At 38.7% G+C, this 23,345-nt stretch overlaps 1 protein-coding gene, 1 long non-coding RNA gene and 5 other non-coding genes across 7 annotated transcripts; 4 read left to right on the top strand and 3 right to left on the bottom strand.

The window, feature by feature from the left end:
• Positions 1-152: 152 nt before the first annotated feature.
• Positions 153-8,974, bottom strand: LOC146470183 (uncharacterized). Its single transcript, XR_014867019.1, has 3 exons — positions 8,862-8,974; positions 996-1,097; positions 153-297 (listed from the first exon to the last, which is right to left on the bottom strand). It is a non-coding gene; the product is annotated as an uncharacterized LOC146470183 (long non-coding RNA).
• On the bottom strand, positions 3,795-5,364 carry LOC146470184 (adenosine receptor A2a-like). The gene has a single exon (XM_085122054.1). The coding sequence runs from the start codon at positions 5,025-5,027 to the stop codon at positions 4,182-4,184; it is 846 nt and encodes a 281-aa protein (XP_084978180.1). The 5' UTR covers positions 5,028-5,364; the 3' UTR covers positions 3,795-4,181.
• Positions 8,975-12,949: 3,975 nt separating the features above from the next.
• Positions 12,950-13,031, bottom strand: Trnas-cga (transfer RNA serine (anticodon CGA)). The gene has a single exon. It is a non-coding gene; the product is annotated as a tRNA-Ser (tRNA).
• Positions 13,032-15,202: 2,171 nt separating this feature from the next.
• Trnas-cga (transfer RNA serine (anticodon CGA)) lies at positions 15,203-15,284 on the top strand. Its single transcript has one exon. It is a non-coding gene; the product is annotated as a tRNA-Ser (tRNA).
• A 728-nt stretch (positions 15,285-16,012) lies between these two features.
• On the top strand, positions 16,013-16,094 carry Trnas-cga (transfer RNA serine (anticodon CGA)). The gene has a single exon. It is a non-coding gene; the product is annotated as a tRNA-Ser (tRNA).
• A 3,776-nt stretch (positions 16,095-19,870) lies between these two features.
• Trnas-cga (transfer RNA serine (anticodon CGA)) lies at positions 19,871-19,952 on the top strand. The gene has a single exon. It is a non-coding gene; the product is annotated as a tRNA-Ser (tRNA).
• Positions 19,953-20,990: 1,038 nt separating this feature from the next.
• Positions 20,991-21,072, top strand: Trnas-uga (transfer RNA serine (anticodon UGA)). The gene has a single exon. It is a non-coding gene; the product is annotated as a tRNA-Ser (tRNA).
• Positions 21,073-23,345: the final 2,273 nt, after the last annotated feature.

Below are 23,345 nucleotides of genomic sequence, written 5' to 3'. Positions count from 1 at the left end.
GAAAAAAAACAGTTACGACGAGCTTGTTTTAGAGACCAGTTCTGTTTCAGAACACGGGAACCGCTGCCAAATTGTGAATTCATTTGACGTCCAGCTCGTGGTGGGATAAAAGCATACTAATGTCTAAGCACCTTACAAGTAGCGCCTTCCTCTTTGCGCTTCGATCCACACGAACAACGGCACGAATCCACGAACTGTTTTCGCTTGGAGTGGTCCAAACAACGGGGTTATGACGTTAACTGCCTCTCCATTGTGCTATGTTGAATATTTGTAGCCAAATTGTATGTCTTTGTTTAACTGCAATAAAAAAAATTGCGAGGAATCAGATACTTTTAAAATATCGGTGAACTTCATAACTTTTAATACTGTTTACATCTTTTAGAGTTTCATTGAAGGTGGAAAAATGAAAAACGGAAAGCAGATTTGAAGTTTCGCGTGGATATATAAACAGAGATTGTTGCGGTTCAGTGCTGTTGTTGTTTTGCAGTCATGAGAGCGGAGTGTGTCAGCTTTGTCCGTCGAGTTAAGCATAAATGATGATGGCAAGGAAAGGGGCCCTCGCATTTTTGCTTCAAATTTTAACCCCAAAACATCGCGTCACTGAGAAATATATTAATCAATGCTACATTACATTCAGTTGTAACCTGAACGTAGCTAGTATGTGGCAAAGCACCCCTCTCTGATTGTGCTATACTCAGTGGTATGACAAAACAAATACTTTATTAACTTCGGTCAATAATTCAGCTTTCATATTGTTTAGTATTTAACTGAGTCAATGGAAAACGGACTTAAAGTTAAGCGTGGATAATAACGATTTTTGTTGAGAAGCTTCATCACATTAACTCCATGAATAACACTGTTTTGGAGTGGAAAGGTCGTCGTTGATTTCTGCCTCATTTTAGTACACACAACAACACAATTAAGGAGTGGATGGATTGCTAGCAAAATCTCCTGATTTGTTTGTTTTCGGCAATAAATCAGTATAGTTAACTTACCTTCTATCTCTTTTAAGCACTGTCTGTACCATCCGTTTTGGCTGATTTCGTTGTGATATTGGCGAAGTAACGGCAAGCAAGAATCTTCGTGACAAACGTCAGCTGTAAAATGGTAAATATTTTTGCCCTGATCATTACAAGTTTTGCAGGAATCCACCAAAAACCTTTCTTTGTAAAATTTAAAGAAACGTTGTTTAGGAGAAAAATTGGATTCTGCTTTTTGTTCTTACCACACTGGGAGCTTGGTCAATTTATAAATTTCAGCTCATGGTGAGAAAAAAAGCTTCTTTATTGGTTTAAAAAGGGCTTATAGAACTTTGCCAACCATGCAGCGTCTTTTTTCATGCTTCGATCAACACAGTACAAGTACAATACAACGACTGACAATTATATTCGAGGTTGATAGTGGTGGATATTTTAGAGGGACACTGTGGTGAATATTTGTTTAAGTATATAAAAGCCCGGTGGATATCAAGTCCCAATTATGAAATTGTTGCTTACAAGTTGGCGAAAAAACTTGCGCGCGAAATCTGCTCAGAGAAATACAATCAGAGCGTCGTTGCAACAATGTGACTAACTCGCTTTACAAGCTCGACGTTTTATAAGAATATTTGCCTTTTACTACCCTGAGACCGTAGCCAAATTATGACTGCCTTTATGTCAGCACGTTGTGAGAAACAGCATCACAATATTTAACAGGCTTACAACCTTCATTCATCCTTAAGCCATTGTCTAGCCTCTGAGCGTAATGAAGCTCATTATTATTTGTTTATCTACTTGGAATATAAGAGAGTGAAAACTCTTAAAATATCTTGGAGAATTAATCTGTAATTGAAAGCGAGAACTAGTGACAAAATAATGTAAGTGTAATTTGTCGGCCCTTGTCACAAGACCATTATATATCAAACAACATGCAGACCGTGTCGCTACAAACAACTTACGATTAAAAATGTTTTACAATAAATATGTATTTAAATAGTGCGGCCCGAAAAAACCGAAGGGTTAGTTACTTTTCGAGGCGATTCCAGAGAACACAAAAATTGCAACGAAATATGGAGTGAAGATTTTTCACGGTAAGAAAAGGAGTCGAAACAAGAGACTGAATGATTTTATTCTTCATTTTTAAAAGTCAGCAATTTTATAATTTTAAAAACACTCAAAGATGCGTTTCACTGACACATTTTTTAGAGAACTTGGCTTCCAAGCCGAAGTGGCACTTTTACTTCAGTATATCTTTGATTGTCATTTTACAATAAAAAACTGGGCGCCGGCTCCTCGTTTCAGTTTCCAGCGAATAAACGGTTTTTATTTAATATATAATCTTGAATGAAATACACAGAAGACAATGCAGTTCGACCAATTTATATCATTATTCAATAAAAACATGAACCTGTCTTGTAGTTAAGTTTTGAACGACTAGTAGATTTAAACTAAAACAATTAGATTATTCGCTCTCGATTTCTATGCGTGATAGTTGATGAGGGCTTCGCTCTCATCAACTATCACGCAATAGAAATCGAGAGCGAATAATCTAATTGTTAAATAAAGATATAATTAAGAAATAGAAAGCGCTTTTCTTTTTTTGTTATTAGGAAATTGCAGCTTGGTAAACGTTTTGGCAAAACGAAAATCTTATGTGGATATACGGATAGCTGCAGATAATCCCAGATTTTTCGAATAATAATAATAATAATAATAATAATAATGATGATGATGATGATGATGATGATGATGATGATGATGATGATGATGATGATGATGATGATGATGATGATGATGATAATAATAATAATAATAATTGATTTCTGGAACATTACATTGAAATCTCAAGGTTCTTACAATGTACTATTTAAGAAATACAATATCACCAAAAGCAAATTCGCCGACCGGCGAGGCTTCGTGGAGTGGAGGGTTGAAGGATCAAATACCTTCGACGCATCAAGCTGATCTTCTGGCATAGATAGTTTCGAATGTAATCCTACAGCCGACGTCTCCGTGGTTTTGCAAAATAGGAAGTGTATGTAGATGGCAGGGCGAAATCCCTTAAATGGAAGCGGACCTATTACCAAGAATTGCGTTAATATGGACGTCCAAAAGAAGGCGTACAAGAGGCAGGCCTAAGGTGAACTGGCGAAGGATAAAAGAGAGCCGGAACAAAAGGAATGACGCCTTCTCTAGAAAAAGCTGGAAGACAGCAATAAGACCTTGTAGTGAGCAGCCGAGAACTCTTACTGAATTGCCCTCTGTCACTGGACATGCTGAGTCTTGAGTGAGTGTGGTTTTCAGATATCAACTCTCAGAGTATTTAAAGTGACTGGATAAAGAAATCCTTACGTTTTTCTACTTGGAGAATTGTAATCCGTGCGCATAAACTGACAAGAGTTGGAAAATATTTGCCACGCAGGTGAACGATTTTTGCCATGTTTCAGTCATAGATATATCTTTCTGTAGGAGTTCTCGATGGTCCCAGAGTGTGCCAGGTGCACAGGAAACTCCACGCTTAGGCAAAAGGTGTACTAGGATACCAAGTTGAAAAGAAGGGGGAAGTCGGAGATGGTGGCAGGACAAAATGCTATCTTCAGGTAAACGTACTTGCTCGCGTGGAGTACAAACTATAATGTAGTCCCGTTGTAAGGGTAGTACATTTTTAACTGTTCCTAAAGTCCGACTAACGACCGATGACCGAAAATCATAAATGCCTTTATTTGTCATAAGTTCATTTATTTACTTTTGGGCTGCTTTTCATCAGCTATAAAACGCGATATAACACATTCTAAATGCCATTTTGTTCCCAAGATGCTTTTTTACATGTGTCAAGCTTTGTGGTGTTGAGTGGACTAGTTTTTGTACAATCTTGCTTCTTTCAGCGAGCCTGGAACGAGACTCGACTTTCTATAATTGTTTTCTTTCATTTCATTTATTTGGTTTCTCCACTCCTAATACTAATACACAAGTATTAAATAGTTACAAATATTAAATAAATTACAATTAACTCGAATAAAATTCATATTGTCAAGATTATTGAGGAAGAAATGGATTTGTGGATGAAATATGTTGACAGCTTGCATTGGGTAAACAACTGTAAAACATATGCATTTGAATCACATTGTTTGAAATATGAACATATCTCGAATTCCCATCGGAAAAACTGTATAGATCGACAGACATTCTTGTACTTTTCCCTGCTCACTGTTGTATTTTGAAGTTAAACATTTTCTTAAATTCCCTTTTAATATCTCTTTTAATGAAAGCATAGGGAAATGGGTTAGCTGCTGAATTGGCAATCAACAGCAACTTTCTAGCATAATGAAATTCTACAGTCAGTTTACAGACATCAAAATAGAAGCAAATTGAACCGACCACATCCATCATGTAAAACAAAATGAAGAGTCCGACTACCACTATGATAAGGGTTGCAGAAAACGGCGCTCTGTTTGTTCTGAGATTTGGCTGGTTATACCGTAGTTGTGCATTCACAGCCGCTGTTTGCCGGTAGTGTCGTCTCGATATGACTAATATTCGTCCTGTGACACATAACAAAAACACACATGGTAGTATCTCAAACAGAATTCCATAGATGACTTGAAAATGAATCTGAGTGCTTTGACTCGCACCGGCAAAGTGCACGTATAAGTTTGGTGGTAAATAAAGTAAAAGAGGCAGCCCCCAAGCGACTACAATAAACTGGAAAACACGATTTGAAGTCATGAATGTGACGTAATTAAATGGAGTCACAATAGCAACATATCGGTCTGCTGTCATACCGCATAGATTCGCGATGGAGATGAGTGCTAGTTGCCATGTTAAGATTCCACGAAGCTTGCTGTCGCAAACAAGCGTTGTCTCGCAGAAGTACAATGCGGGAAAAAAGAAAGCGGCAAACGAAAAATCAGCGGCTGCAAGAGAAAGCACAAGCCAGTTTGCTGATGTGTGGAGATGCTTCGTAATTACGATGAGATAAATAACCAAACCATTTCCAATGATTGCCGTAACCGTCAGAATCCAGCCGATGACCAAGAAACTTATATTCATATTCAGAATATAAGCGCAGGTGTAGTTGTTACTATAAATGGATAATTCTCGACGACGACCCTGAAGAGGTGCACGGACAACGAAATTAACACCACATAAACTAACAGTAGCGAAGGTTTTGTTTTGAATCCAAATAAAGTGATGTTCTCAACTGACGAGTCGAAAGCAGGTTTAGTTATACACCCGAAGTGCTGTTTTATAAGGCTGTTCTTAGGCAATAAGTACTGTTAACACCTAATAGCACCGACGTTTTGCGTGTTGATTGTAAGGTACAATTTTTTGTTTGACAAACGGTTGTCTGGGCTGGAACCATTGTCAAGTAATGCAAACTGACTCAGATCGGCGGATTAAACTTGTCTAATTTAGCAATTACAGAGGGAGACCATCGACCGATAGGAAGCTTACCAAAAAAGATTTCAGCAGTTCAAGTTTTAAATACAATTATTTTGCTTAACGAAAGCTGTTGATTTCATCGTAAAGACAAGAAAAATTTTTAAAGTATGACTAAGAGTAGCAACGCCTTAAACTGTTGCATTTGCTCAGGTTGAGTTTACCTGTAAATGTATTCAAAAAGGAACAAAAGAAGCGAGACAGGAAGATCGAGTGTTTAAATACATCATTATTTTCTCTTTGTCGTTTATAAATTCTTCATTTAGCTCGCTCAAGTAGTATGTCTTAGCAATAATCATCTGGGTCAGAAATTGACAATATACAGCGAATGGTTCCTTAATAGTTTTTAGAAAATTGCAATGTTGAAAACATTATTGCAATTTTAGAAAATGTTGTCGTTGCAGTACTCATAAAAGCATTGAATATAAAACCCGTACGCGTCCATAATTTGTATTTGGTGAAAACGTTAAATCGAGCCGATCACAGTGGGCCTTGGAAAAACAATACCTAGCAACCTGTGTGAACTAGCGGTTTAAAATTATAATATTTCGTCTCCTTTTTGACAGAACTCTGTTAGAGAGAGATCGCTTAATGAGAAAATTGTCAGGGAAGATGACGTTTTAATTACGATAAAATAAACTGATACACGAAGCACATCCCACTTTTAATTACACGACATACACTGTAAACTGACTTGACAGCACATAAGACATGTGCAGATGATAGCTATCTCTTTTTGGACAGTTCAAAGCGACAACCTGTTCGTCCTTTTCATTCATTAGAGACCTTAGAGTACGGGTACGAGTATTACTACGAGTTTTTCCAATAGGCAAAGAGCGTGCGTGTCATTTTGGCAATTTTAGCCGTCGTCATTTTACTACGAGTTTTTGTGAGAACTATTACGTGGTCGCAAAAAGAAGTCCTTGAAACCTAGGTGATCTCGGCTTTTTGGAATCACGAACGAGCTTAGCTATCATTGTTCAAAACAACTGCGTTAAGTTCATCGCTCCCAAAGAGTGAAATCAAGCTTCCTGGCATATATGTATCTTCTTAGAACTTGAGATCAAATCTCGTTCTCGTAGTCGTACTAGAATCTAAAGATGTCTACTGTAGAGTAGTGGCCTGCCTCTGGTGCTTCTTTCTAATCAGGAACATGCGAAATATGAAAAGGCTTCATAGCGTATTTGGAATTATTTCCATGGGATAGAAATCATGATTAGAAATAGCATATGTATTTGCAGTGATTTTCCAATATGGTGGATGCTAGGTCATGCTTAACTTGCTTGCACGTGCGTTAACACTCTTCACACGTGAAGCAAATGCAAACGCAAGCGCAAGTGCAGCGAAGTGCTGGCAAATGGACTTCCATTTCTTGTGTCAGTGCTGGAGCTTGTGTCTGTGTTTGCGTTATTGTAGTTCACACGGACGTGTGTTCATTTATGTTTGCGGCGTGCTTACGCACAGGAGTAAACCATCCATTTAACTCTTTCAAATAAACTACAGACTCCAAAGTTGTATATACTGATGCAACATTAATCTTATGAACTAGGATGTCGGAGAAAGCTAAGTACTCAACTACAACTTCTGAGATTTCCAAAAAGGGTAAGCGATCGTTGCTTTTCAGTTTCCTTATAATCACTACAATCTCTGACAAAAAATGAAAAAAAAAAAAAAATGAAAAATAAAAAAATATATAATAATAATAATCAAATGACCGAGAGGACCTGGATCTAAAAACATTTCGTTGCCGCCATTTCTCAAAAGGGAACTTAAGCGCCAGACGTTTTAGGGGCGACGGCGACGTCTACAAACGAGCCAGCCTGGGTAAGAGGGCGCCGTCGTTCCCGTCAAAATCCAAAGTTAAGCAAAGAGGTGTTTCTGCGACAGCAACCCTTTCGAAAACTGCCTCGAAACCTCTGTGAAAAAAATGCCTTTTCGTGAAACAAAGGAGATGCTATTACTAGCGTATGATGGTAAAATAATTTCTGATGCAGAATTCTTGGTCTTGTGGGAGAGCTGCCTTTCCAAGAACCCAGATTTTCCGCACAGTTCGTATGCAAGATTTGAACCTGAAGACATCAACGAAGCCGAATGTTTGGCAGAATTCAGAGTCGATTATCGAGCTTGTTCAATCTTTCCTGGATTGACTCCCAGATTTTGCCACGGTCTGGACTGCCTTTCTTGAACTGAAACAATTCGCTAGCAATCCTTTCACGCAATGCAGGAGAATGTCGTGGTCATCTGTCCATTCCATTACAGGTTGTTTTTTGGTAGCCGTCTTCATGCTAGAGGCTAAAAAGTTCAAAAAAATGACTCTAAATTCTTGACAATCACTCGTACAAGCGCCAAAACGATGGAATAATATTTTAAGCATCAATAAGTACAAAACATTGCGGGAAAAATGATATAAAAGAACGAAAATCATAAAGGCGAAACTCACATTTTACAAGAGACGTCAAAATAAGCAAAACAAAGTCGGCGCCGAGTCGCGACGGCTGACCATGTCGGCGGGAAACGTGGATCGGAAGTAAATTTGACTTCCTGTTGCCGTCGCTCTGTAGAAAACGTCTGGTGCTTAAGTTCCCTAAATTCAACATGGCGACAGTAAATTGCAGATTCCTGCTCGAAGCTTTTTATTTTCTTATTGTTTCCCTATTTCGTGTCAGAGGAGAAATAAGGGGACAGTGGATTTTTATTTTTAAACTTCTCAGTCTTGGCTCCTTCGACAAACAGACATACCGATTGCTCCCTAGCAGTTAACCTCCAACTTGTTATATATTTAGTAGCAGTCATATGTCTGCACTTCCTCCATAAATTGTACCAAGTTTGACACGGTGTTTTCCACCCAATGGCATGGGTAGATAGTACCCAGGGCATCCTGGCATTTTTACCATTACTAGATCGATGTGATCGCTGAGGAGTAGTCTCAACATGATCGCAACCGTCACTACCATCGCTAAGATAGAAGTGGATTCTGTCAGCGATCGTTGTGGCAGCAATCGCAGCGATCGCTGATACGGTGGTTTCCATATGATCGCAATTATTACTGAAAACCAGCCTTAAAATGTAAACTAAAACTTAATTTGTTCTGAACTTGAAAAGCCAACTCTTCCGTACAAATGAATAGGGACTTACAGATCAGAGTACTAGTAGGAGATTGAGTACAACTAAAACTTTCAAATTTCAAATCAGTCACTTCCTCAGAACTTTCGCTCCTCCCCGTTGCCTACCAGCAGATAAAGAAACCCAAGAAACAAGATCTGTGTGACAAGCGGTTATCTAAACCACGCAAACTGGATTTGAAAGTCGTACTCGTACTCAATCTCGTACTCGTAGTCAAATCTGAAGGTCCCGTATTTTTAACGAGAAAGTGCTAATCATATCGCTTAAAAAGCAAGAAAAAATAGTTGGCGATCAAGTTTCGTCACAAAGCATTAAACGTACCTTCAGAAAGATCCTCTCATGGAATGAAATTTGACGATGTTAACCAATGTAAATATCCTCGAAAACGTTTTAGAGACCAAAGTCCAAAGGGACGATTAGATACAGGCATAATCGTGAACGTTTAATTTGATACAGGTTTCTATTCGGTCACCAGCAAATCTCTCAAACTAGTCTAACTGAACCTGTCTAAATGAGAATGAGATATGAGAATCAGATAATCATATATAGAAACTGCGGATTCAAGATATTGTAATTTTTCACCAGAAAATCGCAACTTAGACTTGAACGGGATATTGGACAAAACCGTTCTCTGCCAACCAAGCTATATCAAGCTTTCAATTGGTCATTTTGTGAGTTCTTAGTAAACCTCGATTATGAATAACTGAGAGTGAGATATATGAATAATCATATTTATGGACTGCGGAAGAGAGATTTATATGAATAGTCATATTTAGTAAAAATTCTCAGAAACGAGCGGTGATCATAGCATTTGAAGGCGCTTGGGTATGGCGGACAGCTTTTGATCGTTTTTCGGTCATACTTTTCATATTCTTTAACTCCTAGCTCCAGGCTTGGGATACTTCTAATTTTCGAGAAGATAAGGTGCGCAACTGCTTAAAATGATACATGATACATAACAAGATGATACATACAAGCGCTAGATCTAAATTGGCCTGCGTGACCTTGGTGGCATGAGAAATGTTCTGTTAAAGCAAGACTTAGACCCAAGTCACATCTTGTCTTGTTCGGTGAAAACATCTCGTCCGAAATTCCCATATAATTAAGGCCCTTAATTAATTGGAAACCCAGCTTTCCAAAAAGTGAAAAGACATGTCAAAACAAAAGTAATTTGACTTCCTCTACAGTGCAGTGTGAGGCGCATCTACATTGACCAAGGCAAGCCCAGTTACAGTTTGGAAATTGAGTGTAGGCCTTTCTTTGATACTTTGTCCACATGGGACACCTACCTTTGATAATTGCTGCCAACCCTATTTATTAGACTGGGGAGTTCCTGAATAGCCTTCATTGTTCGAAGACATGGCTAGTATGCTGTTCGCTCCATATGATGTTCCAAGCCTCCTTGGGATGGCGGGATGTTTTGGTCGCTTACGAGAGTGCATTCTTGAGGCAACCCGCTCTAGTTACGACCACTTTTTACAGTTCCCGAGGTGGTCGCTTACGAGAGCTTCGACTGTACTTTACCAGGATAAATTCAGCTGGTATTAATGAGTGTCCTCAATGATAATAATTAATCGCAATAAAAACGTCAATATAAAACACTAAATTCAAAAACCTAATAATTAATAAAGATTTTGGTGACTTCATGCTTTGATTTCCACAATTTCAACTTGTACTTCCTTCCTTTTTGCACTAAATATGAAATGGTGTCGCTCGAGGGTCTTGATGGGGGTACCTCAATAACATCTAAAACTTAAATTTTATTTTATAATAGTAAAAAATACACTGTAACTGTATTCTTGATACAAATAAAAACAAAAATGGATCCGAAGGGCCAGCTGCAAGGCAATATAAATGCCAGGAATGTGCTCCTTGTCGCCAAAAGGAAGGGATGCTTCCATTCCCCACTGCTGTTGTGTAACGATACTCCAGTTCTACAACCAGTTGCAAAATTGTTGATACACTTTGTGTCCAAAATGGCTTTACTTACTTAAATGGATCGTAAATAGCAAATTTGTCACAGAATAACAATTAGTCCCTCTCTCCCCGTTTCAGTGTTGTACGTCATATTGCTTAGCTAGCAACATTGGAAAGGGGGGGGGGGGGAGGGGGGAAAGATTACGCACGATAGCGCGGTGAAGAGTTGTCTCTCGTTAAGGTGGGGCTCTACCTGAATTTGAGTGAAATTTGAAGAGGTTTTAAGAATGGATAGAAGAAAGAAAATGATTTTTGGAACACTAACAGACAGTCGATAACCACGCAAGAGCACCCCAGGTTGCTAGTGGACTAACTTGGTATCCGTCTATTGATTATTAACTACAAATTCTGATTTTAAAACTTCACTAAATCTTCAACATTTCTTATTTCTTTTAATTTTACCAATCCTTCAAGAAAAATTATTTCCTTCCAAATATACCTAAAAATCACCCAAAAATTCATAAAACACCCCAAATCATTGATTTGTGTTATGAATGGAGGGTTTTTGTATTGCTTGAAATGCAAACAAAATATTTCCATTTGACCGATTTTAAGCGGCGTGAAAACGGCTTTCAGGTGAACCCCCACCTTAAGACGAACATTTTCAAGAAAATCCTTGATGTAATCGACATCAACCTAAAAGATGTCAAGAAATCCACGCGTTCAAGACTTCTGTCAGAGTTGTGAACGAAAAAAAGTGATTTTATGACCTTATAGGACGAAAACAAGCTTCGCACCAAAACGAGGCCGTGCCTCGTGCACGTCTAAGAAAATGTGTCCCACATGGGAGGGAAAGACGCTGTCGCGTCCTATATATAATGTTTTCAGCATCATCAGGTTTTCGGAGCTCCCTCGGCGGGTGGACCGGGGAGGGTGGGACTCTGCAGAGACTCTGCGCCCAGTAACTCTACCCCAATGAGGGGGGTAGGGGGGAGCAGAGACGGGGGAGCATTTTGCTCAAATTATTTTTCATTTTTTTTATTGTTATTTCAACATGTTAAAAGGCGCGTTTTAACTTGTATCTATTTCAGATGGATGTATCTGCCACTGTAAATTCGATTTAAATGTTAAGAAAGCTATGTTCTTGTCCCCCTTTAAGGTAGGATGTCTCAGCTACTTTTACAACTGGTTGTAGGTTTCCCATTCGAATTACGCTGTAATAGGAAACATGTTTATTTCATCTAGAAAATACGCAATGCCAAATTTCATTGCAAGCTTCCTAATCTCAAGAAGGATCATTGACCGTCGCGTACTATTTCGGCGCCATTTTGAATTAATTATGCCGTGCGGGAACTGGTATCGAGTTTGAAGGGTAAACAAACATGGCGGACGATTCTTGGAAGGTTTGTGCTCTGAGAATTGATGAAGTTTTGGTTTTACATGGACGAAAGGTAACAGATTTAATGGATCTTATATTAATGCAGGTAAAAAGGGTCCTTTTCCCGAGGTTGATTTCCGAACTTTAATGCAAGTAGGTCGATCGTGAGCGTACACCCGTGGCACGGGTCGTTGCTTAACTTAAACAGTTTCAATCGCTCAAGCAAAGTTGAACGGATGTTGGGCAAATGTTGGATGAATGGAGTGTTCAAACGCTTTCAACGCCATTCAACATTTTCAAGAACAAAGAAAATGTTGAATCGATTTTGAATGAAAGTTTAAAACACTTTCAACAAGGTTTCAAAATTTTTTTTACGCTTTCAACAATGTTGAAATTTCCTGTTCAAACGCCTCCGACATTTGGTTCAACAACTGTTTTGAACGCATATTGAAACCGTTTAAACGGGCTTTTAGGGTTACTGGAACACATTGACAAAACTCACGATGAAATCAGCACTGGCCATTAAATCAATTTGTTACCGTTAATGAATGTATTGAGTTTGATGAATGAGTGGTTGTAATTTTAACGACTATCACTTCAAACCGCGATAATTAACACCAATCATGATAAGTTAGCTTTACCGGTCATCGACAACAGCTGTCATGGACCTCAGTTCGCCCTCTAAATTAAATACCCAATGACTATATTTTATCAAGTGGTTTATTTTTCAAGTCTTGGCTTGTCATGTTTTGCTTTTGCATTATTCTAGCTTATGCTTTGATTGTTATATAAGTGCTATACAGTTGTAATTTTGTTTTTCTTATATTTTACGCCATATTGTTTATGAATATACTGTTTGTAATTCAGTTGACATAATAAAGAGGGTTGTACACGGCTCGTGTTGACACACCCCATAAGTGGTTGCTTATTACATGATAAATGTTTTATATTCGGTTGAGCGGGTGAGCGAATTAGAATATAATTGGTGTTCCTTTGAATTGGAAACGAAAGGTCACATGTGATCGTAAGATAGCAACGGAATGGCCTAAGGTAAAGCGCAGCTATTCGTCTGAGATCTGGATAAAAAGAATTAAAAGATGGGGAAAAATGTTGACGCTGTGAGCAGGATTCGAACCTGCGCGGGGAAACCCCATTGGATTTCGAGTCCAACGCCTTAACCACTCGGCCATCGCAGCGACACACATGACGAAGGTTAAAAAAACTTATAAAAATCTAAGCAATCTACCTTAACGACATCAATAAGCTAAATAAAGTCGAAGACACTACAAAGGCCAAATGATGGATATTAAAATGACTGGAAACCGAATAGGGTAACATGCCCCACAAGTTGATCAATTACTGCACGATTCCTATGACAATAAACCATTTTCTCTAGGCGTACATTATAGTATAATAGCTTTTGATTTGAAGATCGACTAAATATACTGTATTTCCCTTCTTCCGCATGATCATTATTTTGCTTAATATCTCCATTAATGCCTTAACAATTCTTTCAAGGTTATGCTTATTTTCACTAAGTGCACAAGAGTTCCTTTTAACTGTGTGATTAATGTATCTTTAAGCTATTAGTGTTCATTTTACTGTCATATTTTGTAAGTATTCAGTCAAAAGCGTAAACCTTTCTTGACCACTGTAACTATGCTGCCAAGTATTTCTTGGTGATAATAATTGTAAGCATTGTCAAAACAATTGTCGTTGTTGTTGTTGTTGTTTTTTTAACACTGCAGCTTTCATTCCAAGAGCTGTGCAACCATTCTGTAGTTTCTTTATTTAAGCAATAAGCAAAGTTAACATATCACGGAAAACAGTCTTTGAATGTAAGAGAAAAATCTAAATTCGATCTCAAAGAATTATCGGAAACTTGGGGCCACCCGCATCAGCGGAAAAAATTGTTTATTTAGACACATTTTCCCCTCACTACCAACGCTTAACAAATGTGAATGGTTTCTAGCGTCCTGACAAATTTGGAGCCTTGGAAGGCAAAATTTGCTCTGGATAAAACTACATAAAACGGACTGAACAAACGAAAATAAGTTCCTCTTGCCAATCGTATGTCGTAATTAAAGTTATTGGTTCTTCCATTCAGTAATCTGATGAGGTTAGGTTAAATGTCGCTTTTTGGGAAACCTAATTTAATACTATCCCAGTGAATTAAGAGGAATCCAGGTGTTTCGTAGAACCCAAATCCTATGGCAAAATTTGGGTTCCATTTTGAGCAGGTCGAAGCCGTAAAGGCCCGTACACACAGTACACGTGATGTTTGTGCAATTTTTATTGCACTTTTTAATGCAGCATTTGTTGCGTTCAAGTTGTAGTTTTAAAGCGCAAGTGTAAAAAAGCAGAGATATCGAACATGTGGCAGGGTTTGTCAGAAAACTAACGGCGATATTCGTGCTTAATTCGCAGCTAGTTTCGTGGATGCCGAAGGAGTTTCGAGCAGTTTGCAGGATTTTTAAGAAAACTAAGCGACATCGCGTTGAAATCGCAGCCTTGCGCGAGAAAAATCGTAGTGAAGTGCGACGAAAGTTGAAAAATCGCATGTGCAAACGAGCCTTGGTAAGACGAGGGAATATGACGACGACAATGGGACGATGTTTTCGACTAGAGGCAAAGAACTGAAAAGCGAGGCACTTAAAGATTGATTAGTCGCCAAACTAATTGGAAGGCATGGCATCACGGCAAAAGTGCAAATTTGTGGTTGGATATTTCGACTAGGGTTAAGAAGCTGTGAAAAACCGAAGTAAATAATAAAAACGGAAAAAAAACCCCAATGTGCTGTGGTAAAATCTGTTAAAATGACTACTGTATTTACCTCGTGGCAACGTTGAACGCGCAGCTTTAATTTCTTGACAACGGTAGAAAACTGTTCGATTATAATTCAGGGCAAATTTTATTAAGACAAGTCGGTTCGCCGCTATAGATAGGGCTAGGAGTTTGCCTTGCCTCATGCAACCTACGGCGCTAAATACTTGAGGGCATAGTTACGGTAGTTAAGAGTCAAGTACTGACGGTTGAGATTAAGTAAACTAAGACTTTTATGGCTATTGCCGATCAATTCAAATCGCTCAAAATCTGCCAAACTACTTTAGGGAGAGCGATGTGGTCACTCATCTAGAGTTTGTCCTCCATTGGCAAAAAAAAGGCTTTTTTAGCCGTAACTCGGACTGGAGAAAAAATAAAATTTCATTTAATTATAAGCTGAATTTTTTTTAAGCTGAAAATTTATTTTTTCTTGTAAACAGTAGGACGCGTTTTGATTAAGATTATCACCATCCAAACACAACTTTGATTGTGAAAAAGCGGCTGAAAAAGTACATTTTGCTGTTGAGAGTGAAGTCCGCAAGTAGCTGCGATGGCCGAGTGGTTAAGGCGTTGGACTCGAAATCCAATGGGGTTTCCCCGCGCAGGTTCGAATCCTGCTCGCAGCGTTTATCTTTTCCCTTTTAATTCTTTTATTACATGTAATAATTCATGGTAGCTGGGATAAAAAGAGAGTAGGATATGAAAGAAGCAAATGATCAGCCTGAAATAGCGCTCCGTGATATCGAATTTTCAATCGGCTGTTAGGATAAGAGTTGGATACCAAAGATGCAGATATTTTGTCTGAAATAGCCAAGTTTTTTTGCTTGCTTTTTTTTCTGATTATATTCAAAGCACTCTATATACTCAATAAATAAATAGTATAACCCTTTTGAGGGTACAGCTTGTAAGCTGAAGCAAAACAACAAGCTCGTTGTCAAGTGGTTTACTTGTTTTTTGTTATATTCGAAAGACTCTACAAAATAAATAAATTAATGAATAAATAAATAAAAACGATATTCCTCGGGTAATTTTCTCTCCTTGTATTTCTTCCTTTTTTCACTTGTCTTGGAATCGATGGGCTTGTCAGACTTAACCAATGAGGGTTTTCTGATAGTCTTTCAATGCTTCTAAAACTTTAACTCTCTTGGCCTGTTACTGTGTTTTGGTCCAACAATTTTGGGCGGAATTCCGAGCACGCACTAATTGTTGGCTCGCGCTTTTGCTGCCTCCCTGTCTGTAATTTTATCTTTTTATTTTCTCATTTTGTTTTGTATTTATTGTACTGTATTGACCTTGGCAAAGCTCATTAAAGATAGAATGGAAATCACCAAGTAGAGAGCGCATTGTGTGTGTCGCTGCGATGGCCGAGTGGTTAAGGCGTTGGACTCGAAATCCAATGGGGTTTCCCCGCGCAGGTTCGAATCCTGCTCGCAGCGTGCTTTTTTTTTCTTTTGAATATATTGTTAAAGTCCGTCACCCCATGTAATTCGAAATAGTCTTGGATTCCGGATACTATGCAGTGAATTGGGGATTCCATGCACTGTTATTTCTTGTTTCAACCATTTTCTTTATTACATATTCTTTTGCAAAAAACTTTCAATTGCGTATCTGCTGTTAAAGAACGTCTGTCGATTGTTTAGGTTTGTTTTATCGAGGTGTTAATTTTTATCCAGAACAAAATAAGACGTTCCTGTGTAATGTTTGGTGGTCAGAAATAACTCGAAAACTTCAAAAACTCAACAGGTTTAACGGCGGGAAATCGCATGACCTGTATCTATGACGTCATGGCACTCCATCATTCCTTAGGAAAGTTGGACTAATACGTAAAACTAGCAAATTTCAAAATCAACAGAAATGTTTCTCAAACAGTTCACTGTTCAACGCTCTTCTATCACATGTGTTCAATAAGGCGTTGGGGTGGTTTTCTTTCACTTTGTGGGTAGCGCCTGGTGAGAGTTGCTAGCTCCCCATGTTGGTAATACCGTGTGTGAGCTTCTTTGGACTTTCCTTTTTGAGGTAAAGTTTGCCTGTTTTGTGGCTTAATTCAGACTTCGGATCTGGTTTACCAGTTAAAGGTGTGTAAGCTTTTGGTGGAATTGGCTCTATGATAGGTAAACTGGCTGAAAGGATTGGGTCAGTAAACTTCGAATTTCCCCTGTCTCTGCGGTTGTATCAGTGGTTACAGACAGATCTTTCAGCTCATCCATGTGTCGCTTCCAGAAGAAATCTTCTACGTGCACACGGTATTTCACCGGGTCTAACTTTGATACGATGACACCTTTGGTCCAGGGATCTCGACTTCTTCTTCTTCTTGAAGAAGAACTTACAGGTCTCCGACAGTCAGCTGTTTCTTCGGTGCACTTCTTTGCAGCTTGGTTGGCTTGTCAACTTTCTCTTCCTAAGATCAGCTGGGCGTAGCACACCCAGTGTAGTGCTTATTTTCCCATTCATAAGCAATTATGCTGGCGTACAGCCAGTTACGGTACGTCGAGGGGTGCGATTATAGCTCAAAAGGAATGAGCAAATCCTCTGTGCCATGGTAGTCTACCAGGATCCCTATCGGCCGCTATCATGGATTTCTTGAAGGTTCTGACTACTCACTTCCGCTTCCGCGTTTGAAGCAGGGTGATAGGGCGCATTTAAAATGTGTTTGATGTATTTTAAGCTTGAAAAAAGGTTTAAAACACTAGGCTATGAATTTGAGGCTATTATTTGAATCGTCGCTTCAGCGGTGGTACTGGACATGTGCAATAATTTCAACCATTTCGAGTGGGCATCTATGATAACAAGTAAAGATAAGATTCGCCATGAAACGGACCGCAGTAATCAACATGTACTCGCTGCCAGGGTCGCTGTGGCGAAATCCACTCGTTGTCTGAAGTAAGCGGTGCTTTTCCGTGTGTGATTTGACAGACCTCACAGCTTCTAACTACCTGTTCAATGTCAGAGTCCAGAGTTGGCCACCAGACATGTTAACGAGCCAGGGCTTTCATACGAACAATTCCAGGGTGATTGGGTGTAGCTCTGCATGCCAACATAGTAATTAATTCAGTGGGCGAACCAGTTGTAATTTACTAAACCAGGGAAAGATTGTAGTTCGCTTCTGTTCTTGATCTGCTGTTCGCGTACTTCGCTGAATTTGGGTACTTTATAAAAGACAGACCGTTTTGTCGCTTTCATATGACTTCATGTTTGACAGAATTATTTGTGTTTTATAGTAAGAATTAAGGTCATGAGGGGACACCTCGTGATGTCTGTCATACACTTCATGGATTCATTAGCGTGCATTTCTCGACATCATAGTCTCAAAAGAAAAAAATGCAAGCCGAAAAAGTCCCAAACCGCCGATGACTGTTTTTAGTCAGTTCCTGCATTCAGGGAGCAGTTATTACTGAATGTCATTGTTTGTTCGCGGCCAGTTGCCTTGATGAAAGACTGAACCACAAAAAGTTTTCTCGGTCGCAAGACACCATTGTCTCTTAATGATCGAAATTAAGATGATTGTCTTAAGATTGTTGTTTGTATTTTCTGTCTCTTCATTTTGTTCAATATTTCTACGGTATTGCGTCCCGATCAACTTGGCTAGTTGTAGCCTGCTGACACTGGAGGTTTTTACTTGGGAAACGGGAGGCTGCTCACAAGACTAGACTGGCTGCGGCAGAACTACAGCTGTTAATTTGGAGAAGAAGCTTCAAATATTCCGTAAAGATGATGAATTTAGCATTATAACATTACATGAAATAAGTTCAACTGAAATGAGTAGGAAAGGGTCCACCGCAGCCGAATTTATGAAATTTGAGATGTCGAACGCGCTCTTATATGATCTTTCATAAAACGGACGGCTGCTCACAAGACTAGACTGGCTGCGGCAGAACTGCAGCGGTTAATTTGCAACAACTATGGTTCTGGTTTAACTCTTTAATTATGATAAAGCCGTATTCACGCCAGAGGACAAGAAACCCGTCTGACAAATGTCCTGTCCTAGTGTGAATTCGTGACACAAACTCGTCTAACCTTAGCCAACATAAATTCACATTAGGACAGATTCTAAGTTACCCGGTAAGCAGAAAGCAAGAAAGGATGCAGATAAATGTATCCTTAGAATGTATCCATGACCTCAAGGTTCATCTCAAATTACCTCTTGTTGGGCTCTAGGAAAGTAAGGAAAGAGAAATTTAGTTGGTAATTTCCATTTAAAAGGCTCTCTAGCGTCCAAGTTTATACTTTCTTGAGAGACAAAACTGTTTGCATGCGTAGACCAGTAGCTGTCAGTGCTTCGGTTCTCTAACATTAACCCTTACTGCTTGTCACTCCATGATTGGTTTGCAATCCTTTGCTCTCTCCTTCGGCACCATTTTTTTTCCCAAAATGCTTTGCTTTCGTTGTAATTTTTCTCGCTAAACTCCACCAGGAAACCTACATAAGTGCGAATTCATGATGGTTTTTTTTATTTACACAAGTACGGGCCGGGGAACCGTCTTAAACGGCGGATTTCGCATCTCTACTGTGAATTCGGCCAATGATAAGTTAATTTAAAATCGCTACAAAAGACCCAAACTATATTAGCAAGACTAGCAAGTGAAACGTGGAGAAGTTATCAATTTTAAAGCGATCTTTCATGTCATGGGTTTATTTATCCTTGGAAAATACGACTCAACCCAGTCCCCGCTTGGTCTCAACCACGTTCGCGTTAACTAATATAATTGCCGGGTTTTGCTACCGTTTATAAAGAAATTGTTTACAGCATGGTTACGGTTGTCAAGTAAAGTGACGTTCAAGTACTCCCCACTACAAATACAGTTGTTGAAAACAAAGTATGTCAAGCTTTGTAAATCAAGTAAACAATACTGTTCGTGCACTAGACTGAAACTGAGCATAATACAGCAAATGTTTAAGGACATTTAGGGAAAGTAAACGTCAAATATGAAGCCGAAGCTACTTAACTGTATGCCAATGAGAACGTGCATATCATTATACAATCAGCTTCCTGATAATATGGAAGTGATGTTAATGTGACAATAAAATTTTTAAAATTGCGTTCTGTGGTAAAATCGCAATGTAAGGAATGAATCCAAAGCAGAGGATCTTTACCTGATTCGAAGCTTGATATTGACCAAAACGCTTTTGCTTAGTACGTTCGTTTAATATTAATGTTGTTAAGGTAGGTTGCCTTAGATTTTAATACATTTTTTCAACTATAGTCTTATCTGTCGCTGCGATGGCCGAGTGGTTAAGGCGTTGGACTCGAAATCCAATGGGGTTTCCCCGCGCAGGTTCGAATCCTGCTCGCAGCGGTAATTTTTTGTCACATTTTTGTTGCTTTATAATTGTCAGGTAATAATAAGGCAACAAAACTGTGCCCAAAAAATTACCGCTGCGAGCAAGAGCAGGCACCGGTGAAAAATTGTGATTAGTTTAGGAAGTTTAATTTTATTGATTATACACGACCACATCAGCTTTGCTGAACTTTTAATCGTGGTGAAATAAATCTCATTATTATTATTATTATTATTATTATTATTATTATTATTGTTATTATTATTATTATTATTATTATTATTATTGTTATTATTATTATTATTATAATTATTATTATTATTATTTTTATTATTATTATTATTATTATTATTATTATTATTGTTATTATAAAATAGGGCACTTCACGATAATATTAAAGCAAAGCACTTAAAATGTTGTCTGCTGTGTTCTGAGATCGAGTAGTTCACTTGGCATCAGCTAATACAGTATGTTCTCTTCGGATGCTTTTCGTAATATACCCGTGAATATTACGAACTCACAATATACTGAACCAGCTCCCAGTTGGCTTGATAGCTCAGTTGGTAGAGCACTGCACTGGCATCGCAGAGATCATGGGTTCAAATCCTGTTCAAGCCTGGATCAGTTCAGTTCAGGCTTTCTTTTCCCAACTGCTTAAGTTGCGTACTAACTGCGAGGATCTTTCTTCTACTTGATAAATCCGCGTTTCTCAGCCGATAAATGACCTTCTGAACAAATATTCATCGAAATGAACCATTGGTTGATTTAGTAAGATAAATTAGTGAGTTCATAATGTGGATTCTATGGAATCACAATCCTTTTTAGGATTTTGATTGAGGAAAAAAAATAACGATAACAACAACAACAACTTTGTTCCAAGAATAAGTTGACCAAATGGAAACGGTTTTTATTCCTATGTTAAGGGCAAATCATTGCTGCCTACCCGTCCAAAATTTCCTTCATTTTTGCTGTTGTTACCTAAATTGTGCTTTCTGCAGCTGAGATAATAGAGAGAGAGGAAACTTTCTTTAAAAATAGAGAGAAAAGAAAAGGCGGCCGTGATGGCCGAGTGGTTAAGGCGTTGGACTTGAAATCCAATGGGGTCTCCCCGCGCAGGTTCGAATCCTGCTCGCAGCGTCAACATTTTGTGTATCCCTTGTGTTGTTTTTGTTCCAGAGTTTTTGGTGAATGAAGCCCTGTCTATACTGTAATACAACTGAGAATTTAAATTTGCACGAACGCTTGGTTGTACTAGTTCTACACATCCCTTTCTTTCTACTTTAATTTGCAGAAGCTTTTAGGTTAACAACTGAGGTTTATCTTATTTTGCATGTAAGCGGTCAATCCCGGATCACCCGGCTACCTAGGCTATTTTTATACGCGTGTTTTAAGTTTTAGGCTGTGTTCAGACAACTAATGCTCTAGCTCGGGCATGGGCAATTGTCTGTCAATTCCTGAGCTTCTCCCCATGTCTTCCTGCGATACATTGAACGCAGTGGCGGGCACTAGATTCACGAATAATAGCGCGAATATCTGCATTGATCGGCAGAAGTTCGACAGTAGTTTTATACTTCGAACTTTACATGTGCTGAATCGAATGCATAAATTATTTACAATGATCTTTAAATTATGTTTTATTTACAATTCTCCATCTTTTCCCTAAATGCCATGCACTGATCGGGAGAAACAAAATCAGATGGCGGAATCGGATGCGTCGTGATGCGATGTACAGCTCTTGTTTTCCTCCCACTAAATACAATGCGAGTTTAAAATGCGCTATTTCACATTTACATGAAGTGCTCGGTCTTCGAAAGCGATGAGAACACTCCAGGTTGGAGATAAGGGAAATCTGTGGCTTATTGTGACGTATGAGTTTTGATGAGATGATCACGATGAAAAGCCAAGACGAAATGGAAGACGAGATAGAGGGACACGCGTGATATTTCGTGCCGAAAGTAACAACGTCTAGCAAAACAAGAGAATTGAAATTTCCAGAAGTCTTCTCCTTGCTAGAACGTAGCTTAACTGACCAGTTGCATTACGAGTCGTCTTCTTCTGTTGACACGAATGAGCTGAGAAATGTATAACGAGGAGAAGGTGAAAAGCTTGCATAATCCGCCTTGTTTGAAATAGCGCGGGAAAAGACTCGAAATGAAAACGGGGCCTGGGAAAGAAACTTTACAAGAACTCACTCGTGAATAAAATGCGACTCTGTAGGTTCATCTTCTAAATCAAATGTCGAGGTTAATCATTTTCAAGAGTTGAAATGCGACTTTTAAACCGGGCCCAACAAGCTACAGCGTTGAAGCCAGAGAAAGGATCACAAGACAAACAGTCGTGGAAAAAAACGCAACGCCTTGCGATACCAGCAAAATTATAAATACCTGTAAAAACGGCAACTGAGATAACGCTTTTGACACGGTTCCAATAATGATAGAGATCCTATCCTTACAAATATGTTAACAAGAGATCCTGTACTATCACCGGACACATTGAAACGAGCCAAACCAAACCTGGACTAACATACCTTAACCACCCGCTAAGAGGTCAAATATTCAGGTGAGAACCTAAAGCTCATTCGGAGAACTCATGAAGCCAAAATGGTATGGTATGGTTTTTTTTATTTGTTCACATGACACGGATGAGTACAGGACTCGAAGACCTACAATACTGAGGGGAAAATTAACTAGCTATAAAAAATCTAAACTATGTACAGAAGTTACAATTACACTTAGCTCCAGTTGTCAAATTTACATTTTTCAGCATTGACTTAAAAACAGATGGGGCTCTCCTAACACAATCAGCCAGTAGATTGTTCCATAATCTTGAGGTGATGTAGTGATATGACCTATGAATAAATCTGCTGTGATAGGCAAGCTGATGTAGCTTGTTAAAGCCTCTGAGGTCATGTTCTTAATTACGAAATATGAGCTTTAATTTGAGATCAAATTGAGTTAAAACGTTAGCCGCAAGCTCTATTCAATCACCATAATGCAAATCCTCCTACAATCTACAAGAAGCCAAATTGGACTGCTATGTTAAGGGGAAATCATGTGAGTGGGAGTTGTGTAGTACTTCAAATTCTACTTCACTCGTTTTCAATTTGGTTCTTCATCGGTTGGTCGAACCGAGAGCTTTTGTCACCTTATCCGAAGTTTACCCTTCTCTTTGGTGGAAAAACTTCCTTCGTCTTTCTTCCGCCAGTTTTCACCCAAGGATTCTTTTCTCTCTTCAATTAAACAAATTGTAATAAGAGCTCCGGGATGATGCCATTTGCCGCGAAACATTCCTCAGGATATCCTGACATGTTGTTAAAAAGATTACTTTACACCTCTCAGAATTATTAACTTTTATCAAAAAAGTACATTTTTCTGCAAAATTCGTATAAGCATTTAGATTTTGAAACTTTT

Source organism: Pavona decussata, unplaced genomic scaffold, assembly GCF_977016875.1.
Source record: "Pavona decussata unplaced genomic scaffold, jaPavDecu1.1 SCAFFOLD_114, whole genome shotgun sequence".
In the NCBI taxonomy this organism is placed as follows: domain Eukaryota; kingdom Metazoa; phylum Cnidaria; class Anthozoa; order Scleractinia; family Agariciidae; genus Pavona; species Pavona decussata.
This window is presented reverse-complemented; position numbering and strand designations above follow the sequence as displayed.